Source organism: Tigriopus californicus, chromosome 1 (genome assembly GCF_007210705.1).
Source record: "Tigriopus californicus strain San Diego chromosome 1, Tcal_SD_v2.1, whole genome shotgun sequence".
Lineage (NCBI taxonomy): Eukaryota > Metazoa > Arthropoda > Copepoda > Harpacticoida > Harpacticidae > Tigriopus > Tigriopus californicus.
Window position 1 is genome coordinate 10,495,280 of NC_081440.1, and position 22,683 is coordinate 10,517,962.

At 44.9% G+C, this 22,683-nt stretch overlaps 1 protein-coding gene and 1 long non-coding RNA gene across 2 annotated transcripts in view; one reads left to right on the forward strand and one right to left on the reverse strand.

Annotated features, from left to right (window-relative positions):
* Nucleotides 1-22,683, reverse strand: part of LOC131887508 (myosin light chain kinase, smooth muscle-like) — a 32,670-nt gene that overhangs the window by 5,102 nt on the left and 4,885 nt on the right. The window contains exon 2 of the mRNA XM_059236145.1: nucleotides 20,447-21,140. Within this exon, the coding sequence (XP_059092128.1) occupies nucleotides 20,447-21,140 (694 nt within the window). The remainder of the gene's footprint in view (nucleotides 1-20,446; nucleotides 21,141-22,683) is intronic.
* Nucleotides 11,327-14,228, forward strand: LOC131887568 (uncharacterized). The gene is made up of 3 exons (XR_009374047.1): nucleotides 11,327-11,693; nucleotides 12,247-12,392; nucleotides 13,606-14,228. It is a non-coding gene; the product is annotated as an uncharacterized LOC131887568 (long non-coding RNA).

Consider the following 22,683-nt stretch of genomic DNA (forward strand, 5'->3'; position numbering starts at 1 on the left):
AATTCAAGTAAGACATTTTCACCATTTCGCACTCTCCTCACTCAACAAACCGAGTGCTTCAAACGACTTGACAAAACGCCCAAGGGCAATACTATCGACAGAGACCACATATGCCTCAGATTCTACAGCGGAGCGAAAAACCGTCCAACTTTCGAATTGCCGTCCGAATTGCCATGTGCTGACTTAATTTTTCCAATCTCGTCTCGAGGTATCGCACCCTGTCTAAGAGTGTACCTTCGAGTTTGACCACGTGGACCTGTCTTTCATCACTCAGACTTGTCGATCGTGCACCAAGGGGGCACTTTCGAAGCACAATCTCTGTCTGAACAGACACACACACACACACGCGTTATGCCGAGAAGAAGAGAGTATATTTTGACCTACGCTCAATCGCGGCGAGATTGGGAAAATATTGAAGGGCTTGTTAAGCGAAATAAAGAACCCAGGTCAACGCCCCCCCCCCCTCTTCCCCACCTCGTGGTTTTTTTTTAAGGAACATCCACTTGCACGGTTTCCAATTTAGATCAGGTTTTCCCCCCGAATATACTAGAAAGGGGAGTGTTTAGGTATTTCCTGGGGCAAAAAAGTTCAATAAGTTGGTTGAACTAGTTCAGAAAAGTCTTCAAGACATCCTTTTTCCTTTACCTTAGGGCTATGGATAAACTTCGTTCTGTCGTCAATAAAATACATGACAATTATCGCCTTGGGTACTTTTCCTTTACTCGGAAGATTGAGCTAGCTCTTTTTGAAAGACCTCGAGTTTCAAAGAATAAGACGGCGTTGACATCTCCAAGATTGAAGAGAACTCGTTTTCATGTCGTTAAGGACACTGATTTTGCCCAGTCCAAAATGTAGCAGAATAAGGATGCCCAATGGAGACAGTTCATCAGTTATCCAGTGAATCCAGTGAGAGGAATCCGAGTCCATCCATGCTTGTCAATCCTGTCATTTCTTGCTTAAGTGAACGCGTTCAAGATGTGGTGGTTAATTGTCATTGCCAACAAAGATCTCCCTCCGACATATCACTCGTGCAAAGTGAGAGGCTTTGTCCCTCAACTAATAGAGACCCTCAAGTATGAATGATGGATGAGAGCTGAACACTTTTCTCCCTTTAGATGTCAAAGGACAACCAATCATTTGACAAATGCACACACATTGAAAATATCAAAAAATGCAATTGACATAATGAGCCATCGTGCATGTTGGTTATGCACTTGCAGCTTGAAAGAACCTCAAACAACAAAGGCTTTGCTATCGAGTGACAAAAAAAGAGACAATTCTTTCCAGTGATTCATCCTTGTATTATAAGGATGAATAGGAAATAATCTTACTAATTTAAAATTCTATGATTTAAGAGTCCTTGGAAGACTCAGATGTGCAATTTACCAGTCATAAAGTGCAAGTTCAAGATACGCGTCTTTTCAATCATGAGTTTCCCCTCGTATTTCAGTTCAAGTTTGGGGCTGAGCACCTTGCTGTAAGTTGGTGCTCTGGACGTTCAAGCCCTCCAGCCTCGTTGTTCATGAGAAGGATATGCATGCACGTCGTATGCACTCCTGGTAATCAGGGACTGCACTTGATAAGGGACCAATTGAATGACTCACCGGGAACACGGCCAGGACAAGTTCTGAAATGGGGCATGGTCATTGGCCACTAACAGCAAGGAGCTTCACGGGCAGCATCAATTTGAAAGCCAAATACACACAATCAGACATTCAGGCACTCAGCACTTGAGAGCTGGTGAGATGGGAAGGGTAAGGAGGCGTGATTCAAATATTGGTAACACATGTACCTTGCAATAAGTGCCAGGAGTCATGCCTTGTGTAATCAGGCCCAATTGAGAATCATATTGACGTTTAGAACTGACCTCAACTACCTGACCTCGTTTCGTGTCGAACATTTTTACGTGTTGGGTAACGACATTTTGTCATGATCCGCGTTGGGAGCGCATGTTCTATAGGTCGAGTCTATTGGTGGAAGATATTAATTGTCCCACTTTGCTTGCGTGATATCGATTTTAATTTCCGTTCTCTCACCTTTCGGATCAATCTGTTTGGGGTACGAATTTACGCGAAGGAAAAAAAAAAGATGGGAAATGACGAGAGCAAAGCATGTGCACATATGCCAGGGAAGAGCGTGATGAATCTCAATGAAAACTTCATCACCTTTTGAACAAACTTGATCGGATACTTCACTTGCTTTGGACACTCTTTGGTGAGCAGCACCTGAAAGGCGATTCGCCATCACCATCGTACCGTTCAGGTGCAAATTAATCAGGTTCTGATGATTGCATGCGTGCACCTTTCATCCATCAGGGAAAAATGGGAAGCACTATACAGAGGTGCTTAGCAAAGTTGGTTTATGCTATGCACACTAATTTACACATCCAGACACGAAGGCATTATCTGGTGCTCTGCTTGTTTTTCGAGCGACTGCTAATTTAAAATTCAACGAAAAATATGCTCATTGCCTTTTTAGTGGGTCTCTCTACGAGCAAAATCACTCCCTCTTTGTCTGTCTTAGTCAAAGTTAGGATGAGTTGCTTACGTTTTAGTATCAGACCATGGACCTTACAACTTATCTAACTGCACGTGGTCGAGTGGGTGAGAAAAACTATCCAATGCTTAACAAGACAAGGCTAGGAAAGGCATGGTGGTTGGATATTACCGACATACCATTCATCTCCGAATAGTGGACGATCTCCATCTCCATGGAAGAGTTTTGAGGAGCGGCACACTTGTTGCAATCGGAAGAGAACCATTTGGGTTTCTAGGGTTGTTAGCCAACCAACTGTTCTCAGCTCTCATTCAAACGCCTTGTCGGGCTTCATTAGAGCTGACTCAAATTTGAATTAGACCCAATGACAAGGAAAACCATGACAGATCCGCACAGGTTCCTTTTAATGAGAATCTCGGCATTTCTTTCTTTGCTTTGGCTTCGGCAAAAGTGGCAAAAGTGTCGCTAGCCACGATGACTCTTGGCACCTCGAGGCCTTAAATTGTTCAATCCTGAAATATGTTCTCAGGGTTGACAGGTCTTCAACGTGCCCATACTCTTAGTAGTGGTAGTAATCGTCGTCGTCGTCGTCGTTGTCTACGGGAACTGTAGCATTGTGGTCCGTGCAATCGTGCATAGTTGGTATACTGCAAACGTAGCTTCCAAGTCGTTCGTTTGGCGGGTGAGTGCGCTCCAGGTCGAAGCTAAAAAAAATGCTCGTGACTTGGATCTGGAGCAGATTGACATTTGGAAAGATTCCATTTCAACTCCCCAAAAGCATTTGAGCTCGGCGGATTGGTTGGCACGCCACAAAATATCACTCGAACCGAACCTCGAGTCAACTCACACATACGGTACACATATACACATAGAGTGGATAGATCGATAGATAGAAAGACAGACAAACAGACACACAGACACACAGACAGACAGGCCGACATAAAGCATTCACAATGGGTTCATTTCGAAACAGAGAACACCAGGAAAGCGTACAAAGTAGTCGCCGCAAACAAACGAAGACTTGGTTGGCGCCTTGTCGTTGCCAATGCCGCCATAGTGGTCGTCGGTGTCGTTGTGCTGTAGTAGTTGATGTCGTCGTGATGGTCGCTCATGCCTCATGTTCAATGCACTCTGTTCTCGTCGTAGTCCGTCGCAATGCTATGTAGATATGATTAAAATCTGATTTATGGGGGACCCCTACATAATATTGTGTCTACACAAAGCGCCACCTGCGGCTCCGTCACCCAAACAGGGCTCCTTCATTGGGCACATCATGTATGATGAGGGCCAAAATTGCACGATTATCTCCGACCAGACGACACCCAAGCAGCGAGTACACCGGGTGCCTGAATGTCAATTGCACACAAAATTACATCTTCTCCTCCTCCCTCCTCATGATCCTCATCATCTTTACCAGACTTGCGCATACCACATCAAGGTACTCGTACAGTCAGTCAGTGGATCATCCCCCGAGCCAAAAAATTCTCTATCATCACGGACTCCACCACCACTATCACTCCTAATACAGCTAATACCACCACTGATGATGACACTCCTGACTTACGATATTGTCGTAAATTTCGAACACTCACAGTGATCACGGAGATCCCAGCTCTACGGCCGGATCTGGCGATGAATCAAACTGATTAGGACCGTCGTTTTTGCGCCACACATATCAAATCTGATGAAGACAGGAACGCACACAAACACACGCAAGCACGCAGCCACGCACTCACGCACTCACTCAGTAATACATGCAAGCAAACACTTGTGTGTCGTGAGTTCATGATATCACTTGTCAGTCAGAAACACTTTTCGTTTGTTGGGTGGGGGTTTTGATTTGGACAATCCAGTGCTGTTGAAGCTAGAAGTGGGATGACTGGAGACAATCGTTCACGGGGTTCTCTCGTCCTACCAGCATTGATGATAGGATCTGGTTCAACTTGAATATTCCATCTGGTTGAACGATAATCAGCTGAATCAGGTCTCGTTCATCCATTCTTTGGACTACTCACAATTTACCGTCCACACGGGGAATAATACTCCGAGAGATCGAGCGGAGCTAACCAAGCGAAGGGGTGCCCGAAACACAAAGCTGCTCGAGCAGGGGGATACCCGAGCACTAGCTGTACGCTAGGTCGCTAAAACATGGGCTGCATTAAGCATCACATTTTTGTAACCAGCTCTATCAAGGAAGAAGAAGAAGAAGGGCTCTGGCTGCTGCTATTACTGGGTTTGTGAGTATGTACGTTGTTCAAGTTGCTTGCTTCTTTGTGGTGCTGGTGCTGGTTGTAGTAGCAGTGATACTAGGGGAACTGGAGGTCGACATTGTTGCCTAGGCGATACGACCTCACGAACCAAGACGGAGGAATCATGCCCTCTCCTATCCTTGACTTGCTGCGCTCATGATGCATGGTCCAAAATGAGTCAAGGAAGTTCTTTTTTAACGGGAGAAAATAGCTACGAGAGATAAAGTTTTGGCGGATGCGCGAATGGGCCCGAGTGCATCATTTACCAGTGAGTGGCCAGCAGGCCAAAAACACAGCAATTCAGATGCGTGCTCGAGCTCATGTGAGCTCGACGTAGAGTGGCGGCGCAACTACGAGGAGCAGGAAAGAACCTCAAGGGTCGAAATTTTCTACTGATCGGCCACTTGGCCTTCTCGCATATTCCCAATTTTCTCGCGTTCTGACTGAAAGACAGAGAGGTTCGTATCCGCTCCCTTCACTCTATCTATCCACCTTCTAAAGAGTGTGTGTGTGTGTGCGTGTACTGTATACACTATGTACGAGTATATCAAGTATAGGTAGTGGTCCTGAGCCTGGATACCCAACTCTCTGTCTTGGCCCTTCTCATCAAATGTTAACCAAGCCAGTGAGGTAGGAAGAGGTGAGGGCGTTCTTCTTAAGGTACAGCCGAAAGTAGGTCCTTTTTGGAGTAACTAACTTGACGTTGAACCGAGCGACCGAACGAACGACCGACCAACCAACCAACCAAGTCAAGAATCAAAGAGCTTCGGGAAAATTTCAAAAAGAAAACCATGAAAAGAACAAGAAGGCCCTCCCTCGTATGAGCGTGCTCAACACGCACACACACTCACTGATGTTGTTATGGTTTTAGTGGGCCTAGGGTCATGCAATGAAACCTCGGCATGAAAAATGCAGACACGTGCATACCCATCAATTTGTGATCAGCCCTTGGGTGGCTGTGATCTGTGTGAACGTGGGATCATGCCTTGATGATGGGTCCAGAACATTGAGTGTTAATTCGATCAGGGCTAAAAGTTCGATAGGGGAACAACAATATTATAACAGCTTTGGGTTCGGGTCAGCCATGCTGACCTTGAGCCTTTATATTGTTCCTCCCCTACCACAGCGTGGAAATGGTGCCTAAGGTCAATGGGAGATGTTCGTGAGATCACATGAATCATTAGCTAATTTTTCCTCTCCTTCAGAGTTTGGTCAGAGAGTGTTAGTGTCTGCTCAAGAGCTTAAGATGGTGAGAAGATGATGCGAACCGTGGATGGATAAATTACTTGATAAGACAATATGGCACGGTACAGATGGATACGTACGTACATACGTAGTTCCCTTGCCCTAAAGATCGGAGGAACCATTGGCAGAGGACAAGCTAAGCGGAAGATAGATGCCAGGCACGATTCTGCTGTACCGGGAAAGATGCTACACCCGATCCCCACTTAATATTAGGCACCACCTCTAGTAGAGTATCTAGGTTCAGTAGTAGTAGTAGTTGTTGTTATTGTTGTTGTTGTACTGTACTGTACTGTACTGCTACCCATCATATCAGCTTCGTGTTGAGGCGTGAAGATTTTTGTACTTCTCCAACTTAACTTGCGTCGAAGGCATCGGTTCCCCATTGCTTCTCAGGGTGATTGTGATCAGATTTCACTTGGATTAACTTTTGAGGAGCGGAGATTGGGCTTTTGCTTTCGACTTCCTCCTCGAACTATTGAGCAGCGTTCGCTTTCAATACCTTCAGGTTTGTCGACACCAAGCACAGACAGAACGGAAACTGGTCTATTTGCTCACGAACAGACATTATTTACCCACTACACACGAGCAGAACGAGCTCTGAGAATAGATCAAGTGATTCTTTGCACCTCAGACTTCGAGTTACGTCTCTACCTCGTAGTTCTACACAGTTTTTAAATCACATCTTTTGGACAGAGTAAAGTTTGTGCTTCAAGATTCCTGTCAGAGACGCCTGAACAATCTATTTCCATGTTTGACACGGGAAGTGAGATATGCCACGGAGAAGCTCTTTCTTGAGTGCTAACTTTGAGATGATTTCTTCGTTCGTTTGAGGTGGGTGTACGGAACATTTCACAAGTGCGACTCAAACAATGAGATTTGGTGCGTGCACCGACACCAAGGTGTGCACAATGTGTGTGTGTTGGTGTGTGTGTGTGTGTATGTGTATATGTGAGAGAAAGAGATTCCGTCCGCTCTTCTGCTTCTTCCTTTTCTACCGCTAAGCGGGAAATGGTGAGAACAAGGATCATCATGCGCTTTTTTATCTACACCTCGAGCAAGGTCAAGAGGGTCAAGGCCGCGTCTTGATATTGAAGAGTGGATTCGTGGCCAGGGCGGCATTGAATTGAAAAGGAAAACGGAGGCATCGATTGGCAAATCAATGCCAAAAAGGCTGCCAAGATGGGTTAACTTTGGCTTAAGGATGGATGATGGGTGGAAGAGTGGAATGGCTCCAGCACGAAACTGATGATGATGATGAATGCATGCCAAAAGACTCTAAAACGCAACACAAAAGTGGTTCCAGTTCATGCTCGTTCTGAATGCACGACCGAGGGACTGGCAAGATAGAGCAACCAGACCAAGAACAGAGCTAGATGTGGAGGATGATTCTATCTTTTTTATGGGACATCTTCTTATTGTGAATAAGAAATTTGCTCTCAGAATGGCAAGACGAACGGAGGAGAAAAAACTGGGCAATTTGGTCCTCATTTGAGAATTAAACCTCATTTCTGAGTCTAAATGGGGAGCCATAAAAATCATAACGTTGTCTTTGGTTGGGCAATAGGCATGCATCATGAGCGGAACAATAGGTCGTAACCATTCACAGTCAGGGCTGTGAGACAATCTTTTTCCCCGAGCAATGGTGGTGCGTGGTGGGTGCCTGTACTGTACATATGTACCTACCTCCAGCAAGACCAAAAAGAGCAACCCGAGTAAATCAGCAGGTTGCCCACATCGCCGTGGATTCTGCTGACCCAAAAATCGCCATTGTCATGATGGGACATCGCTCTTTTGTTCAGACATGCAATTGAGACGAGAATTAATCGTCGTAATGTCGTTTTGACCTCCATTATGTAAAATGACAACTGCGAGATGCAGGAGCAGGCATAACAGAAGGAGAGCAATTGAGAAACTGATGTTGTTTTCAGCTCGTTTGGAAAATCTGACAATCTGACGACGTCGACATTGGGTGCGAGAAATTGTGGCAATTAGCAGGTTTTAATGACAACTTTTATGTTTCCGAGAGGATCTGGTAGACTTGAGGGATGGTTGGAATTAAAAGAGCATTAGAAAGATTAGATAAGTCTCCTTTAAGTCCGACTTCATGGCGTTTCTTCGTCCTTAATGAGCCTCCCGCGAAGAGGGTCTCAATTTTCAAAGCAGGGATCTCCTTGGATCAAGATCCAAATATATCATTTCAAAATGGAGATAAACGACAGGGCGAAATGATGTTTTAGTATGATTACTATAATTTCAAGACCAGCTCGTTTTATGCTCTTTTTATATCCCATACACACTAAAATATGTGGTGTACGCACCGTCTAGCACCGCTCGAAACCCTCAGCATCAAAAGGATCAGAAGAATCGATCTCTCTCGCCAGAGATTTCGACGGCAAAAAGGTTAGTGTAATAAAGAGACTTAAACTCTGGATTCATCAATTGAACCAAGACGCTATCCAAATTCTGCCTAACCAGTTCAAACAGAAAGCAGAAAAGAATAAGAAAAAAAGTTGTTTTTTTTCTCTTCCCGATCGTTCCCGAGAAGGGCAAGCACGGCGTGTTCCCAACGAGATGAAAAACTAACAAAGAAGTCATTTTGATTCTAATCATTGGCCCAAGATTTGCTTCTATGGCCGTTCTTGACAAGTACTTAACTGAACCACAAGTTGGTAGGTCGTACTGAAAGTAGCATGTTGTTGTACCATGCTTGACGGGCAAAGCATCCCATCCCAAGTTCGTTAGGTTCGACCCGTAAAATAAAGAGTTGTCGGGTTGGGCAATCAGGAAGGGGTTGGCTACGAGTTTTCTCATCTACACACTACTGAGTGTTTATGAGGTAATTGAGCTCAAGATCATTGAGAGCCCACGAGATGAGGCATTGCTGAGGACGTCCCACAGAACGACTTTTGTCGTCCCCCACTCGCTCTCCAGAACTTAGGTTCAGTACTTGTATCTTCATGTGGTTACTCAACTCACGGGAATCACGGGAATATAAGGATGGAGTTCCGATTCCTTCAGGCTACTTGTTTCCACTCGGTTGAGGTTTATCAGGTACTTTTGCATTATGCATGAAACCCCTTTTCAACACGATGTAAGTTATTGTTTGTTGAGGAAGACCACCTGACCGTCCACCTAATCAATGTTATTGGGCATTGTGGCGTGCGAAAATGCATTATCGTTTACATGTAAACTTACCCACGCACACACACACACACACATACACACACACACATACGCGCACATACAGTATTTATACGAGTGGGACCAATCGGATTTGGGTGCATATTAGAAATGCACCGGGATACGACGATATTGGCCTGGCTCTTTGAAATGATCGAACTTTAAAAATCCCTTGCCTTATCTTAATGTTGTTGCTATCATTCAAAAGACCTTTTTAATGGACCTATTGGCCAAGAACCCGTTCATTTTGATCATGGGCGTTCTATTACACTGTACTGCACTACTGACCAGTTTGTCACTTCGCTGCTCTGACAGGAACTCAACTCTTTGGAGCGTGGATTGTGTTGGTTTAATAGCAAGATAGATGTTGTTGCAACCAACAATGTCCAAGTAGGTTAATTTGGACTGCACGAATGTGGACGTGTACTCTCTTTTCCTCTCGGGTTTTGCGGGTCTTGTTATTGGTGGTGGGAGAGTACTTAGAAGTCCAATCTAGAATTGGTATGATCAATCTTCATGAGCCCGAACCATTAAGTGCCAAATAGCCCCGGAAACTCAACGTTTTGAGGGGATACTTTCTTTCCACTCACTCTGCGGCGTTGAGGCATTGCACACGTTCAGCCGCCACCGGGCCAGAAATTGCAACAACAGACCGATCGTTATTTACGAGGTATAAATCATATCCAAGTAAGAAATGGCCTGGGAGTCACTTTTGACGGGAACTGGAAAAGGCTTTTGGAATTAGAAATTCGTCAGTCCCCATTCCAAAGGCGACCCAAAGCGTTCAAAGAGAGTGCGAAAGAGACTCGACTCGATTCGATAGTTGGATGGATGGATGGATGGTTGGACGTACGTGGAAGTGCTCATTGTTGGTTTTCCCTCTCCCCTCATTTGTCTGCCTTAGGCGCAAATCTGTTTACCTTTTGACCTGGTTCTGACGGTCTAGGGCTTCCATCAAGAAGGCCTCTGCCATGGTGCTAATTCATTTCTGAACCAACTCTGAACTCATCGTTGAAGTGGTTGGACTGAGGGTATTCGTTGCCACTGAGTACTGTGGTGTGTGTGTGTGTGTGTATTTGTGTGGGGCGAGCAGGAGGATAAGTGGGACTTCCTTTCGTGTCTTTGGGTCGGAATTCCTCGTCGAGCTTCAAAGCCAACAACTCCTTTGGGTGAGTGTGTCCTCTTGTCATGTTTGGTAAACTAATCCCTTTTTTCTCTCCTCCTCAAGTAGACCGGCCGAGTTGTTCGGAAACCAAGATGAGGGCATTTACGGGTAAAGCACGCAGTATTTTAGGTGTCTGACAGATTGAGAGATAAGGCGGAGCAGAGTGTTTCCAGCCACCCATTTGCACTCCTAATCTGTGTGAAGTCCACAAAAAGCCCCAATTGTGACGTTGGTGGGGCTGTGGTTGTGCTCAACAACCCACTCGTCGTCGACATCATCTTCATCACAACCGACTTCTCTTCCAGCCGACTTATTAGTATCCGCTTGTCTCTCTCACCTACCCACATCAGCATCTCAACAATGAGAAACAGATTTGATTTGGCCAACCCTTGTTAGCTGTGTCCCAGTTGTGGGGGGAATGTGTTTATTAGTCGAGCATGCTTTGAAAAGCATGCGGATTTTTCATGCCTTGGCACTTTTCTTTGCCGCGCCCATCCTCATCTGATTTGGCGGAGACTTCAATATACAGCTGCACATCAGGGCCTTGTGGGAATTGCCCGCTTGTGAGGCCTACATTCTTGACTTGCTTGCCACCAATATCAAAGGGGCGACTCCGTCGTCTGATAAACATTTCAAAGAGCCTTGCCGCTCATGATGATTTCAAACCAATAAAGGATCGGGTAGAATTTGTATGAACCTGTGTGAAACCTACGTAGATACGATAAGGTCGGGGGTAATTCTGATAGTGTCTTGGCATGTTGAGGTTGACCGACCTCCTGCACAATGGAGAATGGACAAAAAACCTTTTGGTTCAAGTGGGTCTCTACCATGTTGCGTGGTTATTGCTGTGCATGAGACCTACCATGCACTTTTCCCCTAGAAACACGGGTTTCTGCTTTGGGAATGCTAATAGTCCTTCAGCATCATGACCACATATTTTTTTTTTCAGAAACAGACGGAGAGCAAACAGGGTTTTATGATCGAGGAAAAAAGGCCCAAAACCATCATTGGGAGACATCGACCAGTGTCTGCCATATTTCTGGTATAGCACTTTTTGAGCCGTCTTGGTGGCCTATTGGTAACTGCTGGCCTCAACCAATATGTCCTATCATGTAATGGATGCTTAAGCAGACGAGGACAACATTGGCCCGACTCAAGTGCTTCCTCAAACAGAGTCACTCAACATGTTAGAATGAATGAACCTGCATATTTCAGACAGGAATTCCTGGTCGTGCCTTCAGTCTTGAGCCATTACATTATCATCCTCTCGTGGATAGTTGAAAGCGGCAAATTCGAAATCCTGTTCTTATCTAGACAGAAATCCCATTGGTTCGAAAACTAACGAACTGACGGAACTCGTAAGTACGCTCATCGTACCTATCTACTTACGTAGCCAGCCTGCTTGCTTGTTCACCTACTCACTCACAAGTTCACTCACTAACCGTGCTTTGGCCATCAGCTCCGGATACTTACTCACTATCTTCTAGTGGTATGCCCGACTCAATAATGGGAAGGCTCAATGGTTGTTCATTGTGGTCAACAGTTTTTGCCTCCCTTTCCGTCGCCTGGTTCGCTACACAACGTACATAGAGGACTACCAACATAGAACCGAAGCCAAAGTCGACAATCAATCGAGTACAAACATATCCTTTGCTGAGGCCGATGAGTCTGCACGTTCCTCCATCCCTTTTGATATTTGCCAAAGTAATCTCGAGCGAGTTCGATGATCGGATTGTGATGCACTTCTCTGCATTCAGACTCTCCCTCTTTCTCTCTCTCTTTCTCCCTCTTTCTCTTTCTCTCTCCCCTCCATAATAATATTCTTGGAGGCGAACGAATGAGCCTCTCGAGAAACCAAGCCGCCGGAGATATTAAAGGTATTGGAATGTCGTCTTCGAGTGTGTTTTGCAGATTGACGAGAAAACCCATGACTGGGGCAGCACCCGAGTTGGAATGGAGAAAATCTTCGACGAACCTGGTTTGGCCATCCTCCCTGGGTCCCTCCGCTCACACTGATACTGCCAATACCAACGAGCGAGAGTGAGCGACGAAGCCCAGTAAGCCTAATACAAACCAACTTACTCAGGGCGTCAGTGAGTGAGTGAGTTGAGTGAGTGAGTGAGAGAGCGGCGTTGGTTCAAGAGGAGAATTTATCATGAGTGACGAATGTTTGATTCGGTACTTTCCAAAGACCTTTCCCTTACTTGCAGTACTTTCTCTGTCTTTCCAAGTCCATTTGGACTATGCAAAGTAAGAGAGATACAGGGACTTGAACAATATCGGTAAAGTTATCCGTACACTGACAAGATCTGGGACTTTTGGCAAGTTTCGACCATTTGTTTGTCAAAGCGAAAGCGAAAGGGATGTTTGCTATAGATCTCTTCATAGTTTGGACGATCCCCAGGCTGCATTAAATTCAGTTCAGTCAATATGTTTAACACCAAGGGAATTGTTTCATGCGCTTTTTTGAGACTGAGTTGAGGCAGTCTGTTTCTCGAACGTAGTTGTTATTAATGAACTGAGCTCTGACTTAAACATGGCTATTACGTAGTGAACAGAGTCATGATCTCTCCCAAGCAATCAGGACCATCCATTTTTCAAGCCAAAATATTCCATCCATCCGTCCATCCATCTGAACACACAGACACGGAACTGTGTAAAGAATTGCAGTATCATTTATTTCGAACCGGGCTGGCCCAGCCCAAGCTTACCCCATGACTCATGCCCTCATTGGTCGAGCATTTAAGCAAATACGAAGCGTTACCATCATTTTTTACAGGCCCATTTTAATTAAAACCTCATCCTGAAGTGGGGCTCGACAAAGGATGCTAGCTCAAAATGGTTGTTATTGTTCATTACTGGCCGGTGGATTAGCTTCAAGCCAGGCAATTAGATCTGAATTTACAACCGACCAACCTCTTTTCCTAGGTTGGTATTCTTAAATCAACCAACTTTTGGCCATTCAAACTAAACCACATTGTAGCCATAACGCTACTGGAAGCAAAGCCATGTACACATTGTACAGTCGGTATCACAAGTTTCTGAAATGGGCTTCGGACCATGTACCACTTGAAGGCCAACTTCTGTGCCCATGAACGTAATCAAGACCAAGTGAACAAAAAGTGCAATTAAACGAGGGCCTATCTTTCATTTGATGAGGAGATTGTGGCATCAATTACAAAGAGTCAGCCACTTGTTAACAGTATCTTGGCAGGATCAAAGAGGTAGTGAAAATTTGGTGAGGTGAAGCGGGAAGGTTTTTTTTTCTAGCACCATTTCGTGGTTGAAAATTAGACGACGACTGGAAGAGCGAACAAACGGAAAGGATAAACGACGAAGGACAACGACGGTCAAACGATCTCGAGGATCAAGAGAGATATGTATGTATTCTGGGAGAAGTTGGTGATTCGGACACAAAAAGGCTATTATGCAAATGCTTTCGACAAAAAAACCCGGAAGATCCATTAGACACAATCGCTCTTTAAATCTGGATATGAAACGGCGGAGATCTCAAAGGGAAAACTATTAAACCGAATAGATTCAATTTAATGCCGTCTCAATGATCCTGACACTCTGATAACGAAAGAGCCACCAAAAGCCTAATAGGTCCTCAATACAGAAAACACCAGGTACCTAGGTACAAGTATATGTTTTACCACTTTGGTTCTGCCCTTTTTACTGATAAAATCCAAAAATCTTTCTGCTGCTGCATCACTAATGCAGTCGTCTTGTTTCCAATTGGTATTTGTATTCTAAAAGTCTGGGCAATGGGTGAAGAGCAAAGGCGTCCGCGAGAATTAGTTTTCAGCATCCACGGCATCCCAATCAACGCCTTCAATAACCATATATCATCGTACTGGTGTGCAGATTGCATTCGAGGTTTCTTACTGTAAAGCCCGTTTTGAGCTCTGTTTTTCGGCTTGGAATCCAATTAATCTGCAGAGGTTGGTTGCCTTTAAATAAGATTTGTTTGGTTGCTCAAGAGCTAGGAAATACTTCATACTCAGAAGGTGTTGGAATCCAAAGTCTGGTCATCTCTGCTTCAAAAACAGATTATTGGTTTGACCACATTTGGGATTCTAGGAAGGAAGCACTTGAACAAGACAAAGGTGCTGCCTGAAATTAAGAGCGTTTTCTTAAAAAATGCACGAAAAAGCCTGCTTCGAAGGGAGGACTAGGGGGGGGGAGGGCTGATACCATTTCCATTTGATTACTTTTCCATCCAGAAGTTGATCTTTCTTTTAGTGCCAAACTGGAAATGCTAGACGCTTGAAAACACACTCTGAACCCTGGCGGTTATCTCCTTTTCAGCCGACGAACCAACGACCAAGACCGCAGCGACCTCCAGACTGCCACGGGTGCTACTGATGCTGCTACTACTACTAGCTACTACTACTACTACAACTACAACAACAACTTCCAGAGGAGATAGGAGGCCATGTCCCTCTGATAATGATAATGATGAGGGTCTCTTTTTTCTGGTGGCTGTCATAAAACGACTTTTCGTTCTTTAATTATGGGTCATTGGATTAGAGGATCCAAGGTTTATTGGTAAATCGGTCAGACAAGCCACCACCACCACAACTCCAACTCCACTTAATACCACCGCCACCAAAATTCAAGTAGCCATTGCGAGGAAGTATTTGTTCAATGATTGCCAGGTTCCAACTTCAGAGGGATCTTCTGAGAATGTTTTGCAAACTCACTCTTTGATTTCCATGCAATAATTTGAGCCTTCTTGCGTAAATGTGTGTAAGTGTGTTTGAAAAGTGGTAATACAATCTGTTCAATCGAAACTTCAAAGTGGATTAGTGGAACCCACTCAGTAGCTCGTGAATGAAACCGAACAACAACAGGACCAACGACAACATCAGCGACAACAACAGCAACAACAACAGCAAATTGACCACCGAATTCGGTTACAAACTTCAAACAAATTGTTCATCATCCAATAAGCACTTGAGCTCTTCGTTTTAAGGTCAGTGGGCAACAAGCAAGCATCATGTAAGTATTGAGTTACCAACAATACACACCACGCACATAAACCGCATGAAATAATATGCAGGCAAACACAGAGACAGTTGGGATTAGATTTGCAAGGAAAAATGGTCGTACCCTCATGGTTTGGGGCATTTAGGCGCCGTCAGAGTGCAAAAGCACCAGGAGAAGCAGCAGCAGCAGCAACAACAACAACTCCTTGAAGCATTCATGGCGTGAGTTTAGGTGGTTAAAACTGAGCAATTTATTCTCATGATCGAGAAGATGAATTTTATGGCATCTCCTGTTTCTGGATCATATAACAATGAAAGCACAGTACAAATTCATAAATCCGCCAGTCACGTCGCGATTCAAACGATTCAGAGGCAAAAGTGAGTCCAATCCTTTGAGCTCCTCGACACCAACGACACCAAATAAGCCAAGAACCGACCCACCACCCAACCAACCAACCCCTAACCAACCAACTAGCCAGGGGATCACGAAGGAATGTAGTATACGTACGTCTGGTCTCCTTCAAGGTACGTTTTGATCCAAGCATCGTACTGGAGTAACATTTCCAAAGTACCAAGTTTAAATGCAATAGACGTTCCCCGAATCAATCATCGTAATCATGGGAAAAAGGGCCTGGATTTTTTGGCAAAATTGTTCGTACTTCTAATTCCATGTGAGTGGCTTTTGGGATCGCCAAAGGGCCATGACCATCGGACCCTGAAAGCTAAACGTTACACCACTCACTCACACACAAATCCCAACCAGGTTGAGCGATTCCAGTGTTTATATTGAGGGTTTCATTAAAGAGCCACCAGCACTTGATCGTGATCGCTCGAAATGGGTTGGTTGGTTGGATGGATCGTTGGTCGGTTGGAAGTGACTGACTCAAAACACGGAGATCTTAAAGGAGATCCCTTCACACTCTTGAACAGCAAAGCTATCCACGTAGCTGGCTCCCTCTCACACCCAGTACCGGCGCAATGGAGAAAAAGCCTTTTTTAAATATCGGTAAAGATGCTGGTTCCGATAAGATCCCAAATGATCGGGCTGCCTGACTTGTCCACTGACCTGGTTTCGAAAAATTTCAACGCGTTCATTATTCTCTCAAATGTCAGCACTACCCACAACAAAGACAGACACAATTTGAGGAGGGGAATTTGAACCCAAATGCAACCCAAACGACTCCAAAGACTCCTCAATGCATTGTGTAGGCAACCGCAATGGCATTGTTCGCATTCTCATCTGGACTTGATGCTTTGACCGAAACATGTTGGCCGACCTCATTTGAAAGTATTTGGACGATTCTCAAGGATATTCCTATGTTGGCATACTTTAACCTAAGACTGTAATTTTTTTGTTTGCCAAGCCAAATGACCTTTCATAAAATCAGTTACAGCGCACAAAGCCGCTCCGACAGCATTCTCAGCGTGGCTCTCGTTTATGTACTACAAGCCTCTCTCCTGAATCCAGATGAATCCGGCACAGGGAAGCATGTTTCATTGAATATGTTGCATTATCTTTCCTCTCCCCCTCTCCGCATATGCAAGGTAACCATCCCTTCTTGGCTTTAACTACCCCACTTTTCGATCTTGCCCACATACACAGTAGTTGAATGGGGAATGTGCACAGTCATTCGAGAGGGACGACGGTGATGCTGATGATGATAATGGTGATGAAGAAGTCCTATTACTTTACGAAAGTTCCATATCTGGCTGAATGCGGTCTGGGTAGACTTCCAGGTTCAGATTGGTTACATGGACATAAGTACTGTTCGCCGCACAGCTTGCCTAATTTGGATTTTAGGGCAAGAAAAGTGTGCCCATCCCGATTTGAAACGAGGGTTGCTCTACAAATATCACGCTCTTAACAGTTATAATGACTCGTAGGAGATTATCAAAGACTTAGGGCGTACCAGGGAGTCAAAGGGGGGGAAAAAGTTGTATCGTATCCTTTCTTGGACAGAGTCTTAATCTTATTTGGTCGAGGTCACATGTGACCTTGGAGTTTGGGACGAGGGGGCAAAACTAATTGGCTCTTAACATTACCACTGACACATACAACGTGCGTACGTAAGTACGATGCATGGAGACACCTGAGAATGCTGCCCGTCCGTCCTAAACAGCATTATCCCACTAGTCAGAGCAATCCTTGTAGGAATTCAGGTACGAATACATGTGTAGTATATTCAATATACCCTTGGACAACGATCTTTTCAATATTCCATGGACCCCTCACGACTTCCATGTATTTTCCGAGCCTCATCCTAGTTAATCGATTATAGGTGTTTTTCAGGAGTGTTTGAGGAAGGAGGGAAGAAAGAGAGAAAGAGAGAGAGAGAGAGAACGAGCGGGTGAATGAGTGAGTGAGTGAGTGAGTGAGTGGAGGGAAGGAAAAAGTCTCCGAATTATGCTGGTCATCATTCATTCCCCTTTTGAAATGCACCTGATAGGCTGACGCTACTCTTCCAAATGCTAAAGAACCGAGCACGAGCGAATTTGGAACAGAGATCACTCGGGGCAAATGTCCCTCGTTCTTGATCTTCTTCCATTCTCATATAGGTATGCCCAGAATTAAGTCAAGCTGGATAGCTAAGCCAAGGTAGCAAATGCTTGGGTTGGAAATAAAAAAGATAGACTACCGCTCAGTGCTTGAATCACGACCCATTCGAAATCCTCCTTCACACCTTGTCCAAGAAAGTGATGGTGCCCGACCGAGCCATTGAATTTATTTAATTGGATTTCACAGATGGTTGGGCGATTTCTTCATGTTGATATTACAAGGCAATTTGGGATGATCATGCCAACTTGGGAGTTGGGACCATATGGACCGAAGCCATCCAGAAATGCCACACACAATGGGATCTCTTGAGCCCATCAGCCATTTCGAGCAAGTACGCACATGTACTACACACTCTAAGTCCGTCTCTTTTCCTCTGTCTGTCTAGATGGATAGATGGATGGATGGTTGGTTGGTTGATTGGTTGGTTAACTGGCTGGCTGGTCGGATTCAGAATTGTTTTGCCAAAGCTTGGGAGTATTATCCCTCGCCATGACCAAGAGCGATGTCATTTCATGTCTTGACTTGGTCGGAAAAAAGCATTTGCCGTCTGCCGGATGGGAGTTGATGGGGAATGAATGTGCATGAGCCAGTTGGGACTTGGGATTCCATGTACTGCTACTGAGTGGTGGGGCTTTGAAAGAATTGAAAATACTTTCTACACCACAACAGGGGAGGTGTAGGGAAAGGAGAAAGAAGAAAGAAAGAAGAAGGAGGAGGCGGATCCATTATGACGATGATTGTTGGGCCATCCTTGGAATTCCGGGATCCGGTTGTCATATGTCTTCTGTCGGACAGACAATAGATCACTTAAACCATTCCAAGATTGAAGCGATTCGCATTTTTCTCGAGATCCCTTGCTTCATCAACCCCTTTCGAATGGAACTTGTCGATAACTACGACCCGTACAGTGGCTCAATGGACTCTGTCCCAAAACGAGATGCTGCGAAACATTGGCTGACCAATCAGCAGGACATGGATTTTGGACGGTAAGGACTACCTAAATCTGCAGCACTTTGAGTCTTGTTAGCAATGCAAGTACACACAAGAACGGCTGGTAATTGCAGTTTTTTCTGGGATAGAGCATGACAAGCGATAAATGCATTGCACATACATGCATTTCCAAGATCAATCCCGTGCATCATCATTATCATCAACATCATCAGCCAAAAACAACCACAACAGCAGTAACAACTAGTAAAACAACAACCGCAACAACAAAAGGCCGCTCGGATTGCCAAAGAACCACTCCATTCGCGAACAATTGGGCGACATTTTGCTGCCAAGATTTGAAAAACAAGCGAACAAGTCGGTTCATAATTAGACTTGAGTCGAGGCTGAGATGCTCAAAGCCCCTATGGAGAGGTTATCATCCGATTACATCGCTTTGGAGCCACACATTCTGTTAGGAACGCAATGGCGCCCCATCTCTCTTTTGCAAATAACATGATCGCGACTCCGTCAAAGACCTTAGAGATCTAGACGAAGACATGGGCTGTATCGTAAAGGTACATCGAGATGAATAGACAAAGCATATATTTTTGAGCCATCCACTCGCTTCACACAAGGGGTCGTAAATTGTCAACATCAAGTGCGTCAACAGGTACGAAGCCAGTTTTATTAAAATCACGGGGAATTGCGGCGAATCCGAGGACAAGTGGTAGTAGGTCGCTTCTGTTGAACTGAGTCTCTGATTGAAGTTCAAAGCTAGTTCTCGGGGAAATTGTGAGTCACGACCAAATGACAAATAAATCTGGATGCCTTGTTTTCCTCCGTGATGTGAGATGGCATTTTTCCATTCAAATGGCGATAATAAAAGACTGGAGAGAATCACGATGACTGCATATACGTACATAATACATACGAGTCTCTGAAGATATAACATTTACTTCAGGCCAAGCTTCCTCATTCACCTTCTTGTAAGAGCCTATAGAATAACATTCCTCTACAGGGTACATATTTGTGAGTGAATGGATGTATTTTCATAATCATAGCGTCAGCGAGAAACTACCGTACAATACTCCCCTTAGCTTTGTGAGTCGAAATTCCTAACTCGTTGGTGGGTTAATAACATGATTTGACTTTGGTGACAAAATGCAGGCCAATTTGATGACGGGAAAATATTGGACTTGGCTAGATCTCACTCCATAGAAGATAGCTGGATAGAGCTAACATCATCATTCAATTTGACAATAGCTGGTCTTGATAGCGATGAAATGGCCCACACAAAAGACACGAAATTTCCCATAAGGTTACATTCCTGAAGCCCGAAAACAGGGTCAATGGGATGCAAAATAGTATAAGCCGACCGCAAGGGATATGACACTAGGTACAGTACTAATAACAGGATGGTTCCAACAAAGAGCGAGAAAGAGCGACGACGGGCGGATATGGCACCAAACTTGAATGTAATTCTCTTTCTCCCTTGTCTGCAAATGTCTACCTACTACCTACTTTACATATGTGGGTCTCTTTGAACGTCTAATCGGTATGGAGGCCGTATTCATCCAATCCAGACATGCTTGGTCACATTGAACTTGAGTACAGAGAGATTGGATGGACTTACCTGAGAGTGATTTGAAGAAGTCCTCGATGTGGTCGTGGGTCGCTTTACGAGACCCGAGGCTGGAGAAGACGAGGTGTTAATGGTGCTAGTCGCGTTGGAGGATGGTTGAGGAGAAGCCGTGGTGGACGCGACACCTGTTTTAGGAGATGCTTTGACTGACGACGACGACGACGACGACGGGGTCACACTCGACGACATCTTCTTCGGTTTTATCACAGAACTATTCGGAGCATTGTTGCTAATCTTGGTAGCGATTGATTTTCGGGCGGGACTTGGGGCCACGGTGGTAGGTGTGGCGTTGGCCACAACAGCTGCAGTGGGCGCTTTCGCCTCGTCCACGACATCGTCCTCCTCTTGGAAGTCGTTGGGTGGGATCACGACAATCTCTTGTGTGGTTTTCGGCGATGGAGGCCATCGTTTGAGAACCTCTTGACTATTGCTGTGACTCGCACCCCGGGTTCGAGCTCGATCCACGGAGGTGTCGCGTTCAAATCTCTGAACCATGGATGCCACGCTCATCTGGTGGGTCATCTTTCCTGGTTCGCCTCCTTTCTCGTCAGAGACCATGATTTCTTCGGAGGGCGACATTGAAGGCCGATCCTCGTAAGGGCTTTTGCCTCGAGAGGGACTCTTGCGGAAGAGCATAGGACTATTGGTGGCTGAGGGCATTTTCTCCATAAGGTCGCCAGGTAATCTGAAACAAGATGGTACGACATATGTGTTCAGTCTATTGCTTAGGATTTGGGTTTTATGACACTTGGTCCAATGGGTTATTCATCATTCTCTAGGAATGAATACATACACCCGGGCCTTAATTTGAGCGCAAAGTTGTACTTTAACTCAAATTTCGTGATCGCTCTGTACGAACGTTGCAGAGAACTAATTCAGTTTTGGAATCTTTTTTGTCGAGCGTCTTTCAGTCGAGAAGGGATAAGAGCCATGTTCTCGGCTGTTTTCCGGGCATTTATTACTTTATCACTTTAGGTGTTGTAAAATCCATCCTAAAAGACCAGCAATCCTGTGAATGAGCATCTCAAGTGGTTTCATGAGGGTATTAGCGACATTCACATTCGCCAAGGCCCATTTTTGCAACAATCTTTCTCACTCGCAAAGCCCAAAACGGTACTCTTAGTCCTACACTATCGCAGATCTGGATTTCTGAATTTCCAACGAAAATGTGTCGAAGAAGCGAGCAGCTAGCGATCGCTTTTGAGAGCTGCAAAGAACCGAACCACATATTGGCAAAAGAGCCTCGCTCGCCATTGTGCACAATAATTACCATTATCATTGTCATCTATCTCTTTCTGGATCTGCCAAATACGTTCAAATCAATTTCATCAATACCTCCTGCAATGACCAAAAGTTTTTGGGCGTAGCAAACGCGATTAGACGCGATTGCCACCATCAAAAGGCGATTAGGAAATGTCACTTTCTTCCAGAAGCTCAGAAGCTGAAAGGTCCTTCCTTCCGTTCAGGCACGATCATCGACCATGCCAACAGGAGGTGTTCAATCGAAATCAAATCGAATAACTTCACCGAGTCAGCCACATCTTCATATGGAACTACTATACCAGCCACAAGTAGCACACGAGGAGATCCAAGATAGATAGATCTCTTGTCTTTGAAGCCTCGGCAGGAGTTCAATTTGAACGACTCAGTCAAGGCGCCAGTCACTGACTTGCCTCAATTTTCGACTGTGCATAACGCAGCCAAACCTGAACATTAGGTATTACTCGGTGCTTCGTACACGCTAGGTACGGACGTAGTGTGATTGTAGCATTCAATTCCAATATCAGACCTAATCACGAACTCAACGGATCATTTCGGGCCTCGTTAAGTAGCGACAGGAGAAAAAATGCATGCAATTAGAATATTGAAGCCTCCAACCTATAAAGCCAGGTCAAGGTTCTGGTGCTACTATTCGCATTACTTTACTTACTTCTGAATCAAGATCCTGTTCAAGAGGCAGTGGGAATGCTTGGTACGTATGTATCTATGTACAGTTTACTATACTAGTGTATGCGTGCAATCTCTCTCTCTCTCTCTCGCTCTCTTTCGCTTGGATGAGGAACGCTGAAAATTGAGTGTGCTGGACATTCGAGCACTTCCCCGAAAATCCATTACCGTGTTCCAAGACTCGAATGGGCTTCATTTCCCATGGCCAGACCAGTCATCTCAAATATTCGATTATCAAACTGATGACTGATGAGTAAAAAACAAAATAGCGACAAGAAGAT